Source organism: Astyanax mexicanus, chromosome 20 (genome assembly GCF_023375975.1).
Source record: "Astyanax mexicanus isolate ESR-SI-001 chromosome 20, AstMex3_surface, whole genome shotgun sequence".
NCBI lineage: Eukaryota > Metazoa > Chordata > Actinopteri > Characiformes > Acestrorhamphidae > Astyanax > Astyanax mexicanus.
In genome coordinates this window covers 9,378,245-9,404,515 of record NC_064427.1, presented here as the reverse complement: position 1 = coordinate 9,404,515, position 26,271 = coordinate 9,378,245, and the positions used below count along the sequence as shown (strand labels likewise).

Sequence of the window (26,271 nt, the reverse complement as noted above, 5' to 3'; positions counted from 1 at the left end):
ACACTCTACACAACACACACTCCACACCACACATACCCCACACCACACACACTTCAAACCACACATACCCCACACCACACACACTTCAAACCACACATACCCCACACCACACACACCCCACACCACACACACTTTAAACCACACACACTCCACAGCTCACATAGCCCACACCACACACACTCCACCCCACACACACTTCATACCCCACACCACACACACTTTAAACCACACACACACTCCACAGCTCACATACCCCACACCACACACACTCCACCACACACATACCACACACTCTACACACCACACTACACACCCCACCACACACACTCCACACACCACACAACACTCTACACAACACACACTCCACACCACACATACCCCACACCACACATACCCCACACCACACACACCAAACCCCACACACACTATACACCCCACCACACACACTCCACACACCACACCACACTCTACACAACACACACTCCACACCACACATACCCCACACCACACACACTCCACACCACACAAACTCCACAGCCCACACCACACACACACACAAACACACCACACATACACCACACCACACACACTTCAAACCACACATACCCCACACCACACACACCAAACCCCACACACTATACACCCCACCACACACACTCCACACACCACACCACACTCTACACAACACACACTCCACACCACACATACCCCACACCACACACACTCCACACCACACAAACTCCACAGCCCACACCACACACACACACGAACACACCACACATACACCACACCACACACACTCCACATCACACATACCCCACACCACACACTTCACACCCCACACCACACACACTTACCACATGACACACAGTCCACTCCCCACACTCACTCCACACCACACATACTCCACACCACACAAACTCCACAGTCCACACCACACACACTCTACACACCACACACACCCCACACCACACACAGTCTACACCCCACACTACACACACTCCACACCACACCCTACACACATTCCACACCACACATACCCCACACCAAACACACTCCACCACACACACTACACACCACACACACCCCACACCACACACAGTCTACACCCCACACTACACACACTCCACACCCTACACACATTCCACACCACACATACCCCACACCAAACACACTCCACCCCACACACCACACATACCCCACACCACACACACTTCAAACCACACATACCCCACACCACACACACCCCACACCACACACACTTTAAACCACACACACTCCACAGCTCACATAGCCCACACCACGCACACTCCACCCCACACACACTTCATACCCCACACCAACACACTTTAAACCACACACACTCCACAGCTCACATACCGCACACCACACACACTCCACCCCACACATACCACACACAATTCACACAACACCACACACTCCACACCACACATACCCCACACCACACACACTCCATACCACACACACACTCCACAGCTCACATACCCCACACCATACACACTCCACCCCACACACACTTCACACCACACATACCCCACACCACACACACTCCACACCTGACACAAACCCCACACTCCACCACACATACACCACACCACACACACTCCACACCACACATACTCCACACACCACAACACACTCTCTACACACCACACCACACACACTCCATAACACACACACTCCACACCTGATACACACAACTCACCCCACACTCCACCACATCACTCCACACCACATTCCAAACACACAACACCAAACACACTCCACAACCCACTCCACACCCCACACACTCCACACCACACACACACTACACAACTTAGTAACTATTTGACAAGCCAACTTAAAGTTCGTTCACGAACTTTGCCTTTTCTAGTTATTATTATTATTCTACGCTAAAATTTCTCAACGCTACTCCTCCTACAGTTTTCGAGCTAGAACCACCAAACTTCACAGGATGGTAGAACCCATAGCCGTGGAGTGTGCTTGTGCTTTTCTAAGCGATCGGAGAACCAGGGTTCTAGCACGGTTCCGTCAAAGTCACTTTTTTCCCCATAGACTTCCATTCACACTTTTTTCAAACTGCTCTTAAAGTCACAATTTTCAAGCTAGAACCACGAAATTCACAAGACATACAGAACTTGCAGAGACGTTTCAGACGATATGCTGATCTCACCGATACGATTTACGTTTTTTGTAAAATTATCGTACGAACTTTCCCCATAGGAATGAATGGGCGGAATGTTGGCCATCTCACACACACCAGCCGATCCTGCGCACGGCCCCCCTCTCTGCCCTGCTCCTCAGTACTGTATCTGTATGGAGAAGAGACTGCTGAACACAACCCACACCAGAACCAATACCACACTACACACATACAACACACCACACACCACACCACACACACTTCAAACCACACATACCCCACACCACACACACTTCAAACCACACATACCGCACACCACACACACACCCCACACCACACACACACACTAACTACACACACACTTCAAACCACACATACCCCACACCACACACACACACTTCAAACCACACATACCGCACACCACACACACACCCCACACCACACACACACACTAACTACACACACACTTCAAACCACACATACCCCACACCACACACACACACTTCAAACCACACATACCCCACACCACACACGCTTCAAACCACACATAACCCACACCACACACACACCCCACACCACACACACACACTAACTACACACACACTTCAAACCACACATACCCCACACCACACACACACACTTCAAACCACACATACCCCACACCACACACGCTTCAAACCACACATAACCCACACCACACACACACACCACACCACACACACACCCCACACCACACACACACACTAACTACACACACACTTCAAACCACACATACCCCACACCACACACACACACTTCAAACCACACATACCCCACACCACACACGCTTCAAACCACACATAACCCACACCACACACACACTCCACACCACACAAACCCCACACCACACACACTTTAAACCACACACACTCCACAGCTCACATAGCCCACACCACACACACTCCACCCCACACACACTTCATACCCCACACCACACACACTTTAAACCACACACAAACTCCACAGCTCACATACCCCACACCACACACACTCCACCCCACACATACCACACACACTTCACACCCCACACCACACACACTCCACAGCACACATACCCCACACGTCACACACTTCAAACCACACATACCCCACACCACACACACTCCACACCACACAAACCCCACACCACACACACTTCAAACCACACATACCCCACACCACACACACTTCAAACCACACATACCCCACACCACACACACTTTAAACCACACACACTCCACAGCTCACATAGCCCACACCACACACACTCCACCCCACACACACTTCATACCCCACACCACACACACTTTAAACCACACACAAACTCCACAGCTCACATACCCCACACCACACACACTCCACCCCACACATACCACACACACTTCACTCCCCACACCACACACACTCCACAGCACACAAACCCCACACGTCACACACTTCAAACCACACATACCCCACACTACACACACTCCACACCACACAAACCCAACACCACACACACTTCAAACCACACATACCCCACACCACACACACTTCAAACCACACATACCCCACACCACACACACTCCACACCACACAAACCCCACACCACACACACTCCACACCACACAAACCCCACACCACACACACTTCAAACCACACAAACCCCACACCACACACACTTCAAACCACACATAACCCACACCACACACACTTCAAACCACACATACCCCACACCACACACACTTCAAACCACACATACCCCACACCACACACACTCCACACCACACAAACCCCACACCACACACACTTTAAACCACACACACTCCACAGCTCACATAGCCCACACCACACACACTCCACCCCACACACACTTCATACCCCACACCACACACACTTTAAACCACACACACACACTCCACAGCTCACATACCCCACACCACACACACTCCACCACACACATACCACACACACTTCACACCCCACACCACACACACTCCACAGCACACATACCCCACACCACACACACTTCAAACCACACATACCCCACACCACACACACTCCACACCACACAAACCCCACACCACACACACTTCACACCACACAAACCCCACACCACACACACTTCAAACCACACATACCCCACACCACACACACTTCAAACCACACATACCCCACACCACACACACTTCAAACCACACATACCCCACACCACACACACTCCACACCACAGAAACCCCACACCACACACACTTCAAACCACACAAACCCCACACCACACACACTTCAAACCACACATACCCCACACCACACACACTTCAAACCACACATACCCCACACCACACACACTCCACACCACACAAACCCCACACCACACACACTTTAAACCACACACACTCCACAGCTCACATAGCCCACACCACACACACTCCACCCCACACACACTTCATACCCCACACCACACACACTTTAAACCACACACACACTCCACAGCTCACATACCCCACACCACACACACTCCACCACACACATACCACAGACACTTCACACCCCACACCACACACACTCCACATCACACATACCCCACACCACACACACTTCAAACCACACATACCCCACACCACACACACTCCACACCACACAAACCCCACACCACACACACTTCAAACCACACATACCCCACACCACACACACTTCAAACCACACATACCCCACACCACACACACTTCAAACCACACATACCCCACACCACACACACTTCAAACCACACATACCCCACACCACACACACTCCACACCACACACACTCCACAACACACACACTCCACACCTAATACACACAACTCACCCCACACTCCACCACACATACACCACACTCCACCCCACATTCCAAACACACCACACCAAACACACTCCACAACCCACTCCACACCCCACACACTCCACACCACACTACACAACTTAGTAACTATTTGACAAGCCAACTTAAAGTTCGTTCACGAACTTTGCCTTTTCTAGTTATTATTATTATTAATGTATATTTCCCTTTATAATACTGTGACATGATCTGCAGTAACTCCTAAAGAAGAACACAGTACGTTAACTCCTCAGTAATTAGTAATTAGTTAACATGTTTCTCACTTTATAATACTGTGGTATGATTTGCAGTAACTCCTAAAGAAGAACACAGTAACTCTTCAGTAATTAGTAATTAGTTAACATGTTTCTCACTTTATAATACTGTGACATGATCTACAGTAACTCCTAAAGAAGAACACAGTAACTCCTCAGTCATTAGTAATGGGTTACCATGTGCTGCTGTTAACTCCCGAAAAAAGAAGACAGGGACCCCTTATTAATTATCTATGAAGAACACAGGAATGCCTAGTCCGTTATCTAACACAAATATTTATTCATTTAAACATGATTTCCCCCAGAATAAGGGATGTAGGACACAGCCTAGAGTAAAGTTGTATGTGAGCCATCACTTCTACTGAGCACATCTCCAGGAGGACTGAAGAAGAGCACAGGTTTAGAATAAACACCTGTAACACACTGACAGAACATTACAAAAATGGGGGTTAAGCAGACTACTGCACATTTCAGTGTGTCTAACATTTGGAAGATATTGAGCATACTAAGGTAAGTAAGGTTAATATATGATAAGTGGTGTCACTAACTTTAATATCACCACTGATAGAATAACCTGCAGCAGCAGATAAACACACTGATAGAGGCTAGCGGTCCGGCGCTGTGGAATTACCGTAATTACCCTAATAATGGGCACTAAAAGTCTGTGAGACTGCAAGGCTAAAGATGACCGTTTATAAGGTTGGTGCTGAAAATTAAAGCAGTGACCATTAAAACAAAATTGAGTACAGTCAGTCTTAGAGTCTTCTGGAGAACATAAATAATGTCTACTATGTAATAATATTACGTTATAAAGTTTTTTTTTTTTCTTTCAAAAATGGGGTTTAAGCAGATTACGACACTGTAGTATTTTACTATATGTTGCTAATATTTGGAAGATAATTATGATAATAAGGTAATTAAGGTTACTACTACTACAAATGGTGTCACTCAAATATGCCTTTAATATCACCACTGATAGAATAATTGTTTGTGTAGACTGATTTAGATCTATAGTTCCCCAGGTGGCATGTAAGGGTTTTCAGTAGTTAATGTTGATTTGAGCAGTAATTAATGAATAGTTATTATAAAGAAGACATCATTAGTAAGTAGTTCTCTGGGAGATATGTAAGTCTCAGTAATTATTGTGGAGTTAATAGTGAACTACTATAATCATTAGTTCAGTACTATCTACTGAGTAATTATTTAGTACTCCCTGGTAGTTAATAGAAAATATTTAGGTGTTAATGCAGCACTATTAATTAGTTACTGCTTAGTTACCTATTAACTATGGAACAGCATTATAAAGTGTTACCTATATTGTTTATTAGTACAGTAATCCAGAATACCAAATGTACCTTTTGTCTGGTTAAATGGCACAAATCTGTACTTTCTGCTGTTCCAAAAGACCTTTTAATTCAGAGGGAACACATCTGACCCTGTAAAGACCAGTATTATACCATTGAGTGTACAATTATGAAAAGTTTACCATTGAGTACAAGAAAGTACCTATCACATATCGTACCTCTGTTTTTTAGTGTGAAGAAAGTGTTTAATATAAAGAAATGGTAGACTGCAACTTTAAATAATTGATATTTATGACAAAAAAATCACTATATATGCATGCATTGTATTTTTCTAAAACATGCAAAGCCATTTTTATCTTTTCAAGAAGACCCAAACCTGAAATTAATTATATATGTCATGGTAAAGTATAGTATATAGTTAGAGAGGACAGGTAACAAATGCTATTTTTTTATAAATGTTTTTAATTACATATCTTACTTTTGCAATTAGGTTAATGTACAAGACAGTATGCTTAATAATAAAATGTATTTTAATGTTATTTTGTGTGTGCACATTTATACATGTAATTTCCTGGGGACAGAAATGGCACTGATTAGGCGGAATATGCCATAATCTATTCTGCAGATTTTAAATAGAAAAACACTGAAACACTGAATGTACAAACTTTTCACTGGTGCTGTAGTAGTGTTCACTTCATATGTATAAAAGTCACTCAATGTCTATTAGAGTTCATTTATTATGTACTGTATCAGAATTACTTTCCTATACAGAACTGTGCAAAAGTTTTAGGCACCTAAGCAAATGACACTAATTCATTTAACTCAGCAATATGAGTGTTTTTGCCTGAAAAAAAGCACCACATATGATTTAAACAGATGCAAAGAAACATAAATACAGTAAAAAGTAACAAGAATTTCTCATTTTTAGGTAAGTAGGCTGTATCCTGATCCAAGCAGTAGAACAAAGTTTAGTTCCACATTTCTCCCATTTTTGTATATGTTCTGTTCCATCAGCAGCTCACCTGATTTAACATCAGTAAGATTTGATTTAACAAACCAGGTTTTGATAGGCTAAGCTAGAAATAACACTACTTAACTTGGATAAGAAGAGATTAGGAGATGTTTTAAGGAAAACAGATGTTAAAGCAAAGTTTAAACTAAAGATAAAGCTTTGTTAAAGCTTTATCTTTATCTTAAACTTTGCTTTAACATCACTGTTTAAGATAAAGCTTTATCTGTAGTCCCAACAAGAGCTTGTTTACAGAGAAGGGAATCTGTGCACGCGTCAGCTCTAGTTTCCATCCTGTTCTGACGAAACGAAAGTGAAACTGATCTCGAGCTCAGCGGAAACCTGATATCTACGAGACTTGCGGCTCTTCGGCATTTTAGCCCAGCAGACCAGCGCGCGGAGGAGCGGAATGGACGAGTTCCCTTACCCCCTCACCGTGGAGGGACCCTGGCCCGCTACCTCCACCAAAATTCTCACTTCCAAACTCCAGATTTACTTTCAGAGCAGAAAGAAGTCTCAGGGTGGAGACTGCGAGGTGAAGATCTGCGAGCAGAGCGGAATCGCTACGGTTCGTTTCAAATCAGAAGAAAGTAAGTAGCCTACTCTTCTACACTGAGAACGAATAAGTTAAGCTGAAGTCACAGTTTTTGTTAAAGGCGTTGGGGGAAATACGGGAGTTTTTCGTGGTTAGGAAGGGGTGGGGGTAAAACAGGCCTAAGTTTTAGGAATATGATATTGTGTTTTTGTGTATGTGCTCGTGTGTAAATTAATAAACACTAATACATAAACATCTACTAATCTAACAAAATTAATAAATACATTAAACCGTGTATGGGCTCGCTTGTTGTAGGTGAAATTAGCATGGTGCGCGTGTTGTGTATTTTAAGCCTGCCTGAACGCGGAACTTGTGTAAAACATCGACGAAAATCACGTGTGTTTGTGTTTGTGTGTGTGAGATAGATAGATAGATAGATAGATAGATAGATAGATAGATAGATAGATAGATAGATAGATAGATAGATAGATAGAGAGAGAGAGAGAGAGAACTGCAAAAAAATAAACCACAAACACAATGCGTTTCTGCCCGATCTGGACTACGCCCTCGTGTTCATTTACGAGGACTTCACTCATCCGTCATCGTGATAAAAATAGAGAAGGAAAAAAAGAGAGAAGAAAAGTAAAATAAGTAGGGCAGGGAAATCCGTGTATCATTCGTTCATTTGATATTCAATTGAGAATCAAAATCGGAAAATTAAAAAACCAATTCGTTTTTTCGTTTTTTCGTTTTTGAATATAATACCAAAAAACGAATAACGGCTTGTATTTTGTATTTTTATTTGGTTATCCAAACAAAAATTGGAAATTTAAAAAACGGACCAGGAGCCGAATTTGATTTTGATTTTGAACTTGACCCATTTGTGTGCCCCGGAAGTTACTGATTTGTTTATTCTTGGTGGGTTTCTGTTGCGCGGGAGTTCACTGCAGTGTTATCTACACAGTCTGTATTGCTGTAGGCTTTGGATGGAGTTGAGGATGGAGAGTTTTATCTTGTTCAGAGGAACTAAACGCGTTGCAGTGAAAGAAGACGATATGACAACAGAAAATACATGTCTTTTTCGGTTAAGGTCGTGTTGAACACAGAACCTTCTAACACTCATTGCAGAACATCGCTGGATCCCCATTTGCTGCAACGTGCACGAAATCTCTTCATGCGTCTTACCACCTTCAAAAAGATCTTTAATTAGGCCAGAATGTGGTTCCAGTCCGGCCATGCTGCCTACAGCAATACAGACTGTGTAGATAACACTGCAGTGAACTCCCGCGCAACAGAAACCCACCAAGAATAAACAAATCAGTAACTTCCGGGGCACACAAATGGGTCAAGTTCAAAATCAAAATCAAATTCGGCTCCTGGTCCGTTTTTTAAATTTCCAATTTTTGTTTGGATAACCAAATAAAAATACAAAATACAAGCCGTTATTCGTTTTTTGGTATTATATTCAAAAACGAAAAAAACGAAAAAACGAATTGGTTTTTTAATTTTCCGATTTTGATTCTCAATTGAATATCAAATGAACGAATGATACACGGATTCAGGGAAATCCGTGTATCATTCGTTCATTTGATATTCAATTGAGAATCAAAATCGGAAAATTAAAAAACCAATTCGTTTTTTCGTTTTTTCGTTTTTGAATATAATACCAAAAAACGAATAACGGCTTGTATTTTGTATTTTTATTTGGTTATCCAAACAAAAATTGGAAATTTAAAAAACGGACCAGGAGCCGAATTTGATTTTGATTTTGAACTTGACCCATTTGTGTGCCCCGGAAGTTACTGATTTGTTTATTCTTGGTGGGTTTCTGTTGCGCGGGAGTTCACTGCAGTGTTATCTACACAGTCTGTATTGCTGTAGGCTTTGGATGGAGTTGAGGATGGAGAGTTTTATCTTGTTCAGAGGAACTAAACGCGTTGCAGTGAAAGAAGACGATATGACAACAGAAAATACATGTCTTTTTCGCTTAAGGTCGTGTTGAACACAGAACCTTCTAACACTCATTGCAGAACATCGCTGGATCCCCATTTGCTGCAACGTGCACGAAATCTCTTCATGCGTCTTACCACCTTCAAAAAGATCTTTAATTAGGCCAGAATGTGGTTCCAGTCCGGCCATGCTGCCTACAGCAATACAGACTGTGTAGATAACACTGCAGTGAACTCCCGCGCAACAGAAACCCACCAAGAATAAACAAATCAGTAACTACCGGGGCACACAAATGGGTCAAGTTCAAAATCAAAATCAAATTCGGCTCCTGGTCCGTTTTTTAAATTTCCAATTTTTGTTTGGATAACCAAATAAAAATACAAAATACAAGCCGTTATTCGTTTTTTGGTATTATATTCAAAAACGAAAAAACGAAAAAACGAATTGTTTTTTTAATTTTCCGATTTTGATTCTCAATTGAATATCAAATGAACGAATGATACACGGATTCAGGGAGGTTTTGTATTCCAGTATTGGCATTAATTAATGTAAAAAATATAATATAAAAAAAAAAAAATATATATATATATATATATATATATATATATATATATATATATATTTAATCTGACATCATTCAAAATTATTTTATATATTTAATCTGTCATCATTTTCAGCCGACTCATATCAGGTATCCAATGGGTGTCTTTCAGTTTTTTATCTTTCTAAGTTCTTTGTAGTCTGGGACAGGCGAGCAAGCAATGTAAAATCATTAAAATAAGCCCCCACATTTTACAGAATTTATGCATTTTTTACATTCCAAAACGAGGATATATTTAGGGGAAATATATGTGTAGTCAGTCACCCTATATAAGTATTTCAAACAGGGTGGAAATAACACTACCTTTTATCAATTTATTACGCAAGCGTGTCTTACACGGCCCTCTTGTATAGCTCTTAATCTATGCATACCTACGTTAACTAAAAACCAAAATGTTTTGTAATAGTGGAGTGCAGACGGCCTTCAGTGATGACTAGATTATTTTTTTTCAGTCTAAAAACATCTTAGGTGTAAATAAACCCATTTGCAATAGGTACAGGCTGAGGATATTCACTCATTCATGAGTTTCCAAACACTATATTTAAACTCTACTTCAGTAGTGCGAAAGCAATGCATTTTAGAGTTAGCTAGTATGAAATAAGTGGAAAAAAAATGCAGTATACTTTTTTGTCAGTCTTGAGGTAAAGACAATCGTCATAAAGTTCTCCACTAAAGATCTCCTCTTGCTAAGCTTGGAATTTAGTACAGAAATAGAAAATACAATCTTAAACTTATAAAAAGACTTAAATGGCAAATAGATAAATATCCTAGACTGTATCTATCTATTTTGGTCCTCACAACAGTAAAATAGCACATAAACGTTTAATCTTTCAAATGAAAGACAAGAATGTGGAGAAAATCAAATGCTACCCACTAAACAAAAGAAGTGGAAACGACATCTTTTCTAGTTCATTTTTGCGTTGCAACTTTGCGTCCAAATGTGCAGACTATGACGCCAGATGACGTCCTCCACATGTTCATTATTGATGTCCCCCAGACCTCCAAATAAGGCCTAATTCTAGTCCAAATTAGCTTCTTACCAAATTAGTTACTCTTCTACATTAAAGGTTAAAGGTTCAGGTTCAAATCTGCTGCTGAGTCAAACAATGCTATAGGAAGGTTTACTGGAACACAAAACAGCTTTACCATCTTCTGGTACTAGTTATGTCTTACAATTAATTTCTATACCCGTCTTTTTTTAAACACTTCAATCTGCCAACAACCACTAAAAGCAATGCATAAATTACATTAATTACCCCTATCATACCACAATATTAAAAATATTATTAAATATATTAAAAATCTTTATTTTGGGGGAGCCAAGCTACCGGGACAACACCATGGCAAAATCTGAATACTCATAATGAATTTATTTTTTCCCTTAACATTTTCACACTTTCACTAAACACCATTACATTACACCTTCCCTTAACACAATTACACTTTCACTAAACAGTAAACACATTTACTCAGATTCTCAGTCCTGAGAGTATTTTTTCATTCACCACGGCATGTTCTCCTCCACCAGTCTTACACGCTGCTTATGGATAACTTTATGCCTTTACTCCTGGTGCAAAAATTTAAGCAGTTCAGCTTGATTTGATGTCTTGTGATCATCCATCTTCCTCTTGATCATATTCCAGAGGTTTTCAATTTGGTAAAATTAAAGAAACTCATAATTTTTAAGTGGCCTCTTATTTTGAGATATTATAGATATATAAGATTATAAGATATTATAAAACTGTTTGGTGTTAATTGGGTAACTGAATAAAATAAGATTTTATGATGCTATATCTAAAACTATGTATTGTTCAAATTCATAAGGAATTTGACATAAAACGTCTTAAGAGTTTGGCGCCACCTCCTGGACTTTCATTTTAGTGTTCACAAGTAGACGGCAATATTTTAACTTAAAAAAAAAAAGTTAGACTCCTCCTTCATTGACAGCCTTTTGCTTTTGTTACAGCTCGTGATCAGGTTCTGGCTAAAGGAAACCATTCCATAAATATTGAAAAACAGGTGGTGAAACTGAAGGTGTTCAAACCTAGTGAGGCAGAAAATCAGACACAAGCGGCCAGTGGAGCAGTAAGTTGGCAAATCTGTCTTTATTTTTTATTATTTTTTAGATGCAGCATTGTCCTGCAAGTTTGCAAGTATGGATGGGTTGTAACTCTGCTCTTTGAGGAATTTTGGTGAGAGGACAACTTTTAGGAAGATTCAATGTTGTTCCATCTCTGTTTTACTTTTTTTATTAGGTTGCAGCAGAAAATGATGTGGGGACTAGCTTTCAGCCACCAGGTCAGAACTTGAAAATCTCTTTTTTCCTCTTTGATAGGACAAGGTCTTTCTGTCTGTCTATCTGTCGGTCTGTCTATCCAGTCCTCATGCCTCAGGCGTTCCACAAATGCTACTTAGTACAAAGCTGCAGGTTTTGAAGATGAAATTATCTGGAAGTAGAGTTTTATTTGGTTTTATGTTTTGATCTTGGCTATGGCAACTAATTTTTAAAGACTTAAATAGGGAATCATAAACCTGCTATACATTTGGTGCTGTAATTTAACTGCTGTTATATTTAAGTAATTATGCATGGATTTAGGAGCAATTGTTATTCCTGAATCTTTTGTTACATCATTTAAATTTAAAACAATTCACTCATTAAGTCCTATAACATTTTTTCCATGTGACTTTACCTCCAGTTGGTGCTGAGGAGAGTCCCAAAGGTGACCCAAAGGATGAATCTTCTAAGGAATGTTTAGCATATCCTCCACAGTCCAGTGCTGTGGTCCTGGAAAAACTGCCAATCCACTTTTCCAGAGATACACTTGTGCTTTTAGTGGAGAACATCAGTGATCTCTTAGAAGACGAGTTTGACCTAGAGATAATCGTGGAATCAAACTGTGCTGTTGTGACCTTTAATAACCCCAGTGGTAAGTTCATGACAAGCAGTGTATGGTTACAAACTGCTGTTGTGTCTACCTCTATATGATTTTTCCACAAGATTTCTTGTAAAGCATCTCCTGTGGTTAGGCAGGTATTGCTCTGAACTCTCTCTTTACCAGTTAATATTTTTCTTTACAGTTTCTGAGAAATTTCTCATGGAGAGCAGAAACAATAAAAAATTCCAGCAGTATGGTATTGTAGGTCGTGCTTTGGAAAATAGCAGAAGAATTAAAGTGGAAAGTTTGCCTAACCAGGCCTCTAATAAAGATCTACTAGAACTTTACTTTGAAAAGTGGGGTGGAGCAGTGGAGACCATCACCATGATTCCAGAGGAGCAAAGTGCCATTGTCACTTTCCATAGCCATGACGGTAAATCATTTGTGCTTTTAACTTCAAATTTACCCTTGTAAATAAATGTCACCACTTTTGGACAGATTATGAAGATAAACATCTCCCATCATTGGTTTCAGGTGTACAGAAAGTTCTGGGGAAAGAACACAATGTTGGCCAGACTTCAGTCAACGTGTACCCATATTTCATGTCTTTGGGTACAGCCTTGTATGGCAAAGACAGACCAACATGGAGTCTTCCCAAACCGTTCACAGAGAAGATCCATCCTGCTCTAAATCAGTTCCTTCATCAGAAAGGATTAATATCTTCCATCTGTGATCAGATGAGCTCTTATTTCTGTGAGCTAAACATGGACAAAGCTGAAGTCCAGATCAGCCCTCTTCCTACTCTTCTAAAGCAGAAAGGTTTAACCAAGACACACATAGATGGCTGGATGAAAAATGCTCTAGATGGATTTCAAACTATTCTTTCTAATTATGCTGTTTTTGAGCATGCGGTTATGCCTTCTATGTGGGCAACAGTTGAGAAAGACATCAGATCTGTAGTGAAAGACAAAGCTTTCCTGAATGTAAATGATGAACATCTGACACTTGCAGGAATGGCTCAAGACATTAACTTGCTGAAGCCCATTTTGGAGGATTTTTTGAAGAAAGCACTGAATCAGATGGAACGGGACAAGAACACTGTTTCAGAAACTATGGACATACCTGCTGCCATGTTCTCATTGCTACTGCAGGAAGGTCTTCAACACACTGCTTTGGCCAAATACCCAGAGCTGAAACACACACACAAAAAAGACACCAATCAGTTAACATTGCAGGGTCTTTCTGTTGAAATTTTTGGTGTAAAAAATTGGATCCTTGAGAAGAGATTGAGGATGAAAGATAAACCTCTGAAAATGGACGCTTCATTGCTTGAGTTCCTGAAATCAGCTGACAGTGATGAGCTGTCTGGACACTTATTCACATCCAAAGGAATTAGCTCCGTCTACAAAGTTGAAAATGGAGATGTTGTATTGACTGGAAGCACAGACTCAGCACTGGCTGAAGCAGAGAAGAGAATTCACATGATGCTCCAATGCAGAACACTGTCTTTGGAGGACAAAGGTGTGCTTGAAAAGCCAGAATGGCGTTCTCTCAGGAACAATTTGATTGACTCATACAACTCATCCAAGACGAAAACTGTGATAATAATACCTTCAGGAAACAAAGACACACTGGTAGTTACTGGCTTTAAGGATCCAGTTTCAGAAGTCAGCAGTAACTTGGAGATGTTCATTAATAAACACTCAAGAATCGAAAAAGTCATTCGTGTCAAGTCTTGCGCTGTGCTGAAATTCATTAATGAGAAAAACTCTGAGGCTTGGGCAAAATTTGTGAAGCCCAATGAGGTGAAAGTACATTTTGACCCAAGAAGACCATTGATCAGACTGTCTGGAGAGCGTGTACATGTCCAACCAGTCATGGAGAACTTCCAGAAGATGGCCCAATCTCTCCACACCGATACACTGACAATAAACAAGGCAGGTGCTAAGAAGTACTTTCAAGAGCAAGAAAACTTGTTCCTGATAATGATAAAGGAACATAGATTTGTGATCGTTCTTGCGGAAGGTGACATGCTGGAAGAGGATGAAGAAGATGAAGACCATTATGACAGTGGCAGACTGGAAGATTTTGGACAGCTGTCCTGTAAGGTCCAATTGCCTGATGGGGTTACCATCACAGTCAGAAAAGCTGATATCTGTAAGTTCAAAGTAGATGCTGTGGTCAACGCTGCCAACGAAGACCTGAAGCACATTGGCGGTTTGGCTTTTGCACTCCTGAAAGCTGCTGGACCAAGTTTACAAGATGACAGTGATCGATATGTAGCTGTAAATGGGAAGGTGCAACCTGGTAACGCCATCACTACTGGAGCTGGTCGTCTTCCGTGCAAATATGTGGTGCATGCTGTTGGTCCCCGCTACTCAGATACTGACAGTTTTACAGCAGTGAGACGACTGAGGCAGGCTGTGAGGGAAAGTTTGAAACAAGCCATTGAAAAGCAGTGCACCACCATTGCAGTCCCAGCCATCAGCTCAGGAATATTTGGCTTTCCTCTGGAACTCTGCTCTCAGACAATTGCCAAGGAGCTGTATGCATACGTTGAAGCCCAGAGCCATCAAGGTGGCAGGAGAATAACTGAGATTCATCTGGTGGACAATAATGCCAACACTGTAAATGCCATGGCTCAGGCTATTAGGAAGGAATTTGCAGATTTCAACCCCGAGATGATGTTTCTACAGCAAACGCGATCTGGTGGGGCCAGTAACCGCGGGTACAGTAATCATGACAGGCCTTATCGTGGACGCGGTAATCGAGGCAAGAGTTATCGCGGTCGAGGTGCCTATGGACATCAAGGTGCTGGGCCAAGAAGTAAGGAACCAGATGATTACAAAGCAAATGAACCCATGGAGACTGATGCTCGAGAGGGGTTGAAGAGACCAAACTCAAACCAGTTGTCCAGCACACTGTCTGATGACTTCAGCAGGTCAGGGCTTCTTGAAAAGCAATCCACACAAGAAGGACTGAGAATCAATCTGAGAAAAGGGAATATCCAGGATGCAACTGTAAGTGAACATGTTGTGTTTTATTTAATACTGACAAAACATTGATTACGTACCTAAACAATAAATTGTACTAATCGTTATCTGTACCTTTCATCCCACAGTCTGATGTTATTGTCAATACTATCTCAGAGGATGGGGATCTCAGCTCAGGCGCTGTTTCCAAAGCACTCCTAGGTGCTGCTGGTCCTCAACTTCAGTCAGAGGCTAGTTCTCATCTCGATTCGTTTGGATCTTCTAAGCTTAATTATGGTGACATAGTGGTCACTGCTGGATACAACCTGAACTGTCAAAGGGTTTTCCATACTGTTTGTCCTTTTTGGAACAGAGGAGCTGATGCAGAAGCTGAGGTGATTCTGAGAGCTTTGTGACGATGCTTAGCCTATTCTCCACAATTATGTACCCATTTCTGTAAAACTGACATACACTGTGTATTTTCGTTTCAGCACTTACTGAAACAGATAATCAGAGATTGCCTTAAAAGAGCAGAACACCAGAAAATGTCATCACTTTCCTTTCCGGCTCTTGGTACGGGGAACCTTCGCTTTCCCAAAGACTTGGTGTCCAGCATTCTGCTAAGAGAGATTCACGACTTTAGTGCCAGATTCACTCCTCAGCACCTTCAAGAAGTGACTGTGGTTGTGCACCCTTCAGATAATGAGACTGTACAGGTACTGGATTAAACAGCTCTTCTGTTTCTGGATGACTTGGAAATGCTGTGGTCTTATGTTTTTTTTGTGTCTGCCCATCAGTGTTTCATAAAGAGCTTCAGAGGTGGGAAGCCAGGTCCCATCACTAAACGTGCACAAGCCGGCCAACAACCATCACATACAAAATCACCTGCGAAGTCCTCCCAGTCTCCAGGTGAGACTCTTATGCATTAACCCATCACATTTTTGGTCGTGTTTTACCACGTTTTAGCTAATGCTACTTTACTCTTTGTAGCTAATAGTTAAAAGAGGTGTTTTGTTTCTAATTTGTTTTTCTTTAGGTTTATACTTGAGCTGAAAGCTAGTGTAGCTAAGAAGCAGAAAACTATGTAAAAACAAACACAAAATGTAAATTGTGTTTGTGGATTTTTAAAATTTAATTAAATATCTAGCATGTCGCATTGAATTTACAATTTTTAATACATTCTGTGTATATATGTTTACAGCTTCAAATGCTAATATTTAAGCCCTTCATTTTCACCAGCATTATAGCTCTATATCTACTAGGGGTGTCACAATTTTGATATTTTATCGAAATCGATCGAAATTATGGCATGGTCTCGAGCCTCGAAGTCAAAAAGATGATTGACAATCCTTCCCGCTAAGCTACGCAAGCGTGCGCGCGCTACGCATTGGCGCAGCACACTGTAGCCCAGGGTTTTTCAACAGAGAGAGAGCGGCTGCATGAGCGCAGCCCCGCCCTCCGTCAAAAAGTTCCGCTGTGTGTGAGAGAGACACACACACACACGAGCCTCTCACCTCACCTCTGCCTTTCAACCGCGGAGGAGAAGCTGAAAATGGATTTATTGAACTATAGATCACAGTGAGGTTGATTAAAATCTTAAACTTATGATTGACTACACCTGTTGCTTCATTTGGTAAAAAGACAAAAGAAGCACAATATTAGAGCATGTTTCCAGTAAGAAGTTCATGTACTATATTTGTAAAGCCTAAATCACAGTTTCAGGGTAAACTTATGGTAGCAAGAGTTTATTATATTCAGTTTTTTTATATACTCTGATATATGTATATACATACAACAATAATAAAATAAATAAAGAAAATCGTAAAAAGTAAAAGTAAAAAAAAAAGAAAATCGAGAATCGAATCAAATCGTGACCCTAAAATCGGAAATAAAATCGAATCGAGGATTTTGAGAATCGTGACACCCCTAATATCTACTGTTTCCTACCACTGTTAATTGGCCACAGCTTGAAATTATTAAAAACAAATGTACTTAAACACTAATCAGTTCTGGAAAACCTAGAAAACATTCGGTTTTATCACAATAAAAAAAGCGAACCAAATATTCTTAAAGCACAGTTAATTAATTATCAAATCATTGTCACACACACAGTTATTGCCTGATGTATCCACCATGAGAACATCATGTCTAGTGAATTTAGAATGTCAGAGATATTGTTATTGCAATGATTATTATTATTATTATTATTATTATTGTTGTAGTATCAGTAGTATTATATGACTTTTATTTGTGTTATTATTATATTCTCAGTCAGTCAAGTCAATTGAACTTAAAGGTTAAATGAAACTAGCTGATTTGGTCAGTATATTAATAAATATAGTGGCTGCATTGTTTTAGATGTATTTAACTCCTTTCTAAACACACACACACATGCAAACTGCCTGTGTCCTCCAATCACAACATCCTAAGCACAGTGAATTCTCATGTGTCACCAGTGACCTTTTTTTATAAAAACATTACTTCCATTAATCTTCCATTATTTCTTAACTTTATTAGCCTTGTAGCTCCACTGCTCCTATTAAGAAGCAATTATAACAAACAAAAAATAATCACATAATTAATTCTTATAACAATTCAACTATAAATCTTAATTTAATACACCAGGTCTCTTTGGCGTGGTTTCCACTCCTACTCTTGGAGTGCACAGAGTGCAGGTGGGGCATCTGACTCTTGAGGTATCGTCAGGTGACATCACCAAAGAGAGAATTGATGCCATCGTAAACTCCTCCAACTCATCGTTCACTTTAAAAGCAGGTAAGCTTGTTTCAGTATACAGTGTAATATTTCAAAATAAATGTAGCTAATATGAGAACCTGTCATTTAACACCTGCCGTTTACACCTATATTATCCGTCTTGAGCATCATGACTATGTCTGGATGAGGCCAAGCTACATAATATATCAGTTTAAACACACCTAAAACATTTAAACAGATACGAATTCGACCACTCAAACTATGTCATGAAGTAATTTGAGATTGATTTGAACCACATTATAGCACGTAATATAAACACACCTGTCTTTCAAAGATGCATTCAACTACCCCATGCAGTACATCATATGCTAAATTAATCTGTGTAGAGGTGTCAAATCTGTCCACATTGGGCCGATGCTGCTGCAAGTTTTGCTTCTGAACAATTGGCAGCTCATCTGATTCCACTGGTTTAATCAGTTGGTCTGTCATCAAACAACTGACCTCATGACTATCTGCATGACTGGAATAAAAACCTGCAGCCACACCAGCCCAATGTAGACAGGTTTTTACACCCCAGTCAGTCCATTTCTTATCAGCACAGACTTCCTAAGCTGTTACCATCCTTTAAGTCTTAAGAAATGTACCACTTTGTAAAAAAAAATTCAAATTACATTGCAGCATCCATCTTTTTTACATGTAAAAACTTGATTTATGAATAACCAATTGTGACTGAATACCAAGTGTAAATGCATGCAGTTAAAATTAGGATACAATCAATATAGTCCCATAAATTGACAAGTCATAAGTAAAGCCTCAGGTCTGAGTTATAGTCGTTCACCAGAGTGTCACACTGCATTCTTTTGTTCACTATACTTTACATGGTGCAAACTACATAGAGGTATCATACAAATGCCTGTAGGGGTGTTACTGCTCCACAAAAGCACCTTCAGATTCATCCATTTTGCATGAATTGAGCACCAAATTATAAAACACTGGGAGGTGTACGACAGGGGTGTGACGGGATGTTGTGCCACGAGATCCCACAATATTTCTTGTCAGGTGTTAAATGTGTTTTGTGAGACTTATGCACAGGTAACCAAAACAAATGTTTGATTGCATTGATGTGCTCAAATGAGCTTCTGCACACACACACACATTTACACCTTGCTCTCTTTGTATTTGCTGACTTTAACATGTTGTTCTGCGTTCAGTCAATCATGTAGTCGGCTGAGCATCATGTTCCCGCCCGCACATTCCCGACTTTGCATTTTAAACTGTTTAAACTGTTTAAATCGGTGTGTGAAAAAAATAGCATAAAGTGTTAACACTCCTTCAATACTCTGTTTTGAATGTAATCATTTCTAGTATTTACACATCTAGTAAAAGGAAGGATATTTTTGTCTATACACATACTTGTCATTTGAAATCAAAGCTGGTATGACATACTGTAGAACCATAGTTCTTTTGCATTCAAGGTTTTTTTTCTGAAATGTATTAATTTAGGAGTCTCCAAGGCCATTTTAGATGCTGCTGGATCAACAGTGGAACTGGAATGTGCACAGATTGGTCTGTAAAATTATTTAATTTCAACTTTTAATTTAACTTTGTTATGGTGTGTCCTATTGTTTGTAATTGATATTGTTCTTTAATCAGTCCAGCGAAGTCTACTTCAACAAAATGAATTGATAGTGACCTCTGGAGGACGTCTCCCATGCAAACACATCATCCATGTCATAGGCCGGAACAATGCTGCAGCCATCAAGGATGTTGTTTACTCCGTCTTGAAGTTGTGTGAGACACAAAAGTTCTCATCTGTTGCCTTTCCAGCCCTTGGCACAGGTAATGCACAGTTATCATAACGTATTGTAAGCAGAGTTACGTCTGCTAGAAAAGTGTGTAATTTTTTTTTGGTCTCAATCATTAGGCCAAGGTGGGATAAGTGCTTCTGCTGTTGCCGACGCCATGATTGATGCCGTGGTTGACTTTGTGAAGAAGAAAAAAGGACAGCATTTACAGAGTGTGAAGTTCCTGATATTCCAGACGTCCATGGTGCCAGATTTCCATCAGACCATGCTTAGAAGGCAGCAGGAGGGTGTTGAGGAGGAAACCGGTGTGCTCAACTGGATAAAAGGTTTGTGGACATATGCAGTGGAGTTATGCTGATATTTTAACCCCAATGTCACATGGTGACATACAGGGGTTGGACAATGAAACTGAAACACCTGGTTTTAGACCACAATAATTTATTGTGGTGACGGACAGTTTTGATGAAAACAGGAGAGTTGAGGTGCACATTGAATTCTGCCTTGTGCAGCCGTGGTTTTATGTTTTTTGTATACAATCTGGGTTAGCACCCCAACATTCCTTTCAGACAGCTTCCTCTTACAGCATCCACAGTTAATCCTTTTGGATGTGATTGGTCCTTCTTGGTGGTATGCTGATATTACCTTGGATACTGTGGCTCTTGATACATCACAAAGACAGTGCTGTCTTGGTCACAGATATGCCAGCAAGACGTGCGCCAACAATTTGTCCTCTTTTGAACTCTAGTATGTCACCCGTAATGTTGTGTGCATTGCAATATTTTGAGCAAAACTGTTCTCTTAGCCTGCTAATTGAACCTTCACACTCTGCTCTTACTGGTGCAATAATGTGCAATTAATGAAGATTGGCCACCAGACTGGTCCAATTTAGCAATGAAACCTCCCACACTAAAATGACAGGTGTTTCAGTTTCATTGTCCAACCCCTGTATATAAAATAAATGTTTATACAACAGTTTTAAAAGTTATTTTTTTTAATTATTTAACTAATTTTCAAGACATTTTCTTTTTATTTTCCTAAACACTAAAAAAAAAATAGGAAAATTTGAGGCTGTGACCAGCATATTTTATGGCAGCAATTCAGAGTCCTCTGCAAACGAGGAATTTGTGATGGTGGAGGAGGAGTTTGAGCCGGCTGTGTTCCAGCTGTGTGGAGAGAGCCAGCAGGACCTGAATGAAGCCAAAGAACTGATCAACAGCTTCATTGTGAAGGAGCATAACAGTTCAACTGTCCGGGACTCTGCAATCAACCATTTCACCAGGGAGGATGCTGAGATTCTGTCCAATCTTCAAAGAGAACTCGCGGTCAGCATCCAGCTGAACAAGAGCGGGCAAGAGCCGGTCATCACTGTGGAGGGCCTGACCCGGGACGTGATGAAGGTGGAGAGCATCATCCGGGACATGATCCGAAAAGTGGAGAAGAACGAGTCTCGTAAGCGCGAGGCCTTCATGGTCGGCAGCATGGTAGAGTGGCAGTATCTGGACAGCAGGAAAAAGCTCATACCTTTTGATTATCTCACTAACTATGACTTGGAGGAAGCCTTCGGACAAAAACAACCTCGCATAAAGATTAAGATCAACAATGAGCCATATGAGGTCAACATAGCCCAAAGAACTGCTGTTGGAAAACACCAAACGATTGAATTGAAGAGGGTTGATCGGAGAGGTAGGACATTTCAGATGGTCAATGTGTTTCAGTTGTTCTGCACATTGACTGCATTCACATTTCTGTATGTCTTTGAATTGTTGTAGACAAAACCTCTGTGCCTCTGCCCAGTCACTGGGAGGACATGAAGGGGAGCTTTGTCAAACGGGTTCAAATTCAACCTGGCACCCAGGAATACACAGATGTGGAAAATGAGTTCAGGAGAACTGGACTGAACAATACAATTCTTGAAGTAAGGCTGCCATTGAGCTTTTTTTTCTGTATACATGCTATTCTCACGCTATTCATTACATCTGGTAATTGCTGGTACTTGTATTTACCCAATTTTACACATTTTGCACTTTCTTCATGTGCATTTGATCAGTCAAAACATGAGCTGTGTCCAAATGTAGCTTAATCGGTGTAGTGTTGACATTGCGATGGCATTGCTGCAGACAAACCAGGTCTCCCTGAAGCTGCGGGAGTCTCCCGCATTTCAGTAGTGGCTCCCTGATGCCCGCGAGTCACCTATAATCTCCCGGAATTCAGAACGAGTGCGACAGACTTTTTTTCTCTAATCGCGTGTGGGAAGGAGAGAGAGAAAACAGAGAGGGTTCTGATTGGCCTGTTCTCTGCAAAGAGTCTGTGAGACAGCCAATCAGTTTTTAGTGTGGGCGGGCAGTGTTTTCCCCCCTCCCGGATGGGATTTGTTCAGTGAGAGAGAGAACAGATCATGGCGGAGGCAATATTAATAATTATTGTAATATTGGAATGTTTTTGATGTTGTGCAATTTTGTGTGATATTGTAACTGTCATTTTTTGTCAAATAAAGCCTTTTTTCCAAAAAAAAAAACAAAACAAGGAAAGCAGAGGCAAAAAGAAAAAGATAAAACTCATTTCACCTCTGAATACTCTAAATTTAATAATAAAAAAAAAACCGTAAAATTAATTAATATAAAAGTAAAGTTTTGTTATCCTTTGGTGTGTGTGCAAGTTTTTTTTATTTTATTTTATTTATTTATTTGCAGGGGTGATATTAACCTCCCTGAAATCAACTTTTGCAACTTAGGATGTCTGTTGCTGACAAATTAGTAGTGGATTTGATATACTCAGCTGCCTTGTTAATGACTGAAATTCATTGACATATACAAAAAATGGCACTAAACCACTGTTGTAAGTCGCTGTGGATAAGGGAGTCTTCTAAATGCCTTAAATGTAAATGTAAACCCTAAACTATATTATTTTCATTAATAACGAAAATGTGTTTCTTTGAAATGGTCAAAAAGAGGGACACTGTTCAGCCCAACCGGCTCTATCTTCTGCCCCTCCCCTAAACCCATACATTACCTAATGCCCCTCTCAAACTTCTCCTTCCATTTTGTAGCATTTTTAGAAAATTTGAGCTGAGTGTCGACTCAAATACAATCAAGGGCTTTAGTTACCATTTAACATCTTTTTATGTTGATGTTCTCAGATTGAGAGAGTCCAGAACAGCACATTGTGGAGGAGCTACATGATCCAGAAAAATCACTTGGACGAAAAGAACAAGCACAAGAACAATGAGAAGAAGCTTTTCCATGGCACTGGATCTGATAATATTGATACGATCGACAAACAAGGCTTCAATCGGAGCTATGCTGGGATGCACGGTATAATAGAGCTATAAAATAATCTATACAAAATTTGAAATGATATTTCAGTACATATTTATAAAATTCCTTTGTCTTGTCTTGTCTTGTCTTGTTTTAAGGTGCCATGTACGGGAATGGTGCATATTTTGCTGTTGACCCAAATTACTCCCAGGGCTATGCAAAGCAAGACCGACTTGGTCATAAGCGCATGTATCTGGCCAGAGTTCTGGTTGGTGACTACACCACAGGGAAGGCGGGTCTTCTTTCACCTCCAGCCAAGAGCTCCAGTGCCGCAGATTTATATGACAGTGTGACGGATAATCATCGAAGCCCATCCATGTTTGTGATCTTTCACGATGTGCAAGCATACCCAGAATACCTAATCACATTTCAGTAGGTGTGGGTATTGTTTTGTTTTGATTTTTTTTTTTTGTGTGTACATAAATTCTAATATAACCTGTGGGTGAAATCTAATAGTATATTTTGGAGAATATTCATCTAGACTTTATGAATAGAAAGCTACTGTTTTTCATTTAAAGATTCTGTGGTTTCAGTAACGATGGACACGTGCAATAATTAGCACTGATGTCATATGTGACTATGCAGTCATTCATATCATCTTTTAATAAAGGTGACACAAACTATTAGTAAATTGTATTTAGTTTTTTTTCTGCACTGCAATGCCTTAATCACTGAATAGTGGTATAATTGTCTCTTCCTTTCTGTAATTGTGCTATGCAATACTCCACATCTCCACAAGAGAGCAGGGAACACAAATGCAAAATCATGAACTGAAACACTAAGTTTAATCGACCAATTCTGACTTTTCCTTTCCTAAGAATTCTCTGGTTATTCTATTCAATAAGAGTTTCTCAGATTTTTCAGAAATTGGTTAAATGTAAACAAAAGCCATTCAGAGAATAAGAGTTTGTTTGGTGCAGAGTTCTTATTTTTAGGGAGTCTGAACTAGAGATATACATTTCACAGTGATTTTAAATTAAAGCACACATTTGAAGAACTCAATTTCTCTAAATACTCCATTACAAAAAAACATTACACCAAATTGTCATTAATACACTAGGATGTGTCTCTGCTGTCTTTGTTGCAGTTTGGAATGCATCAGGGCACTTCAGTGTTTACATAAATGTGTTTGGTGGCCGCTTGTATCATGACCACCAGAAATTAGTTTCTGAGTGTCTGAGACCCACCAGGGGCCTTTAGAGTTAAAAAAAATGTTATTGGTATCATTCAACTGTAATGATTGCTTCCATGTTGTCTGAGAAAGAGATTGCACAATAAAATGCTGAAATAAACACACTGGACAGTTCTTATTTCATTTTTCTTTCTTTAATTTTAGGCTTAAGTGAAAAAACAGTCAGTATTGGTAATAATATAAAGCAGTTTACTGTAAACACAGTCACTGTACTTATTGCCTAAAGCATGCAAAGGGATATGGTTATGGACTCTGCACATATATTAGTTGTTCCTCAGTATGTTAGCACAAGTACCTTTTTAACAATAACCAGATACTCTTAGTTTGACAACTGATTAGGAACATCTCCAACACATCAGACAAGTCTTGTGAGGTGGGACGCCAAAATGTATTGATTGATGTGATCCATGGAACTCATAACCATCAGGGGTCTGCATGAACATTGATAGGCCTTTTTTAGGGGGCCGTTGTTCTTTAGCACCCCCCACCCCAACTGATTGGTGCTGTGTCTGTGAGGGGGGAGCAGAGTGAGAGAAGACATCAGGAGTAGACAGTGGGAGAATGGGAATGCCGCTATTTTGTGTTGAAATATAAAAACATGCTACATATTTTAAGTGAACATATTTTTTTTTGCACAAGTTAGAATAGGTCTTTGGGCTTTGCACTAAATCACTCTCACATAAGGTGATCTCACCAGCTCTATTCT

The 26,271-nt window shown here is 40.4% G+C and overlaps 1 protein-coding gene across 1 annotated transcript; it reads left to right on the top strand.

Moving 5' to 3' along the window:
* The first annotated feature begins 7,927 nt into the window (after window positions 1-7,927).
* LOC103023191 (protein mono-ADP-ribosyltransferase PARP14) lies at window positions 7,928-25,667 on the top strand. The gene is made up of 17 exons (XM_007231163.4): window positions 7,928-8,195; window positions 12,658-12,776; window positions 12,947-12,989; window positions 13,388-13,618; window positions 13,770-14,000; window positions 14,102-16,587; window positions 16,689-16,934; window positions 17,031-17,255; window positions 17,337-17,448; window positions 19,165-19,314; window positions 20,758-20,820; window positions 20,908-21,093; window positions 21,179-21,385; window positions 22,116-22,742; window positions 22,829-22,974; window positions 24,196-24,370; window positions 24,472-25,667. Exons 1-17 carry the CDS (start codon window positions 8,015-8,017, stop codon window positions 24,747-24,749), a joined length of 5,706 nt encoding a protein of 1,901 aa, XP_007231225.3. The 5' UTR covers window positions 7,928-8,014; the 3' UTR covers window positions 24,750-25,667.
* The last annotated feature ends 604 nt before the right edge of the window (window positions 25,668-26,271 follow it).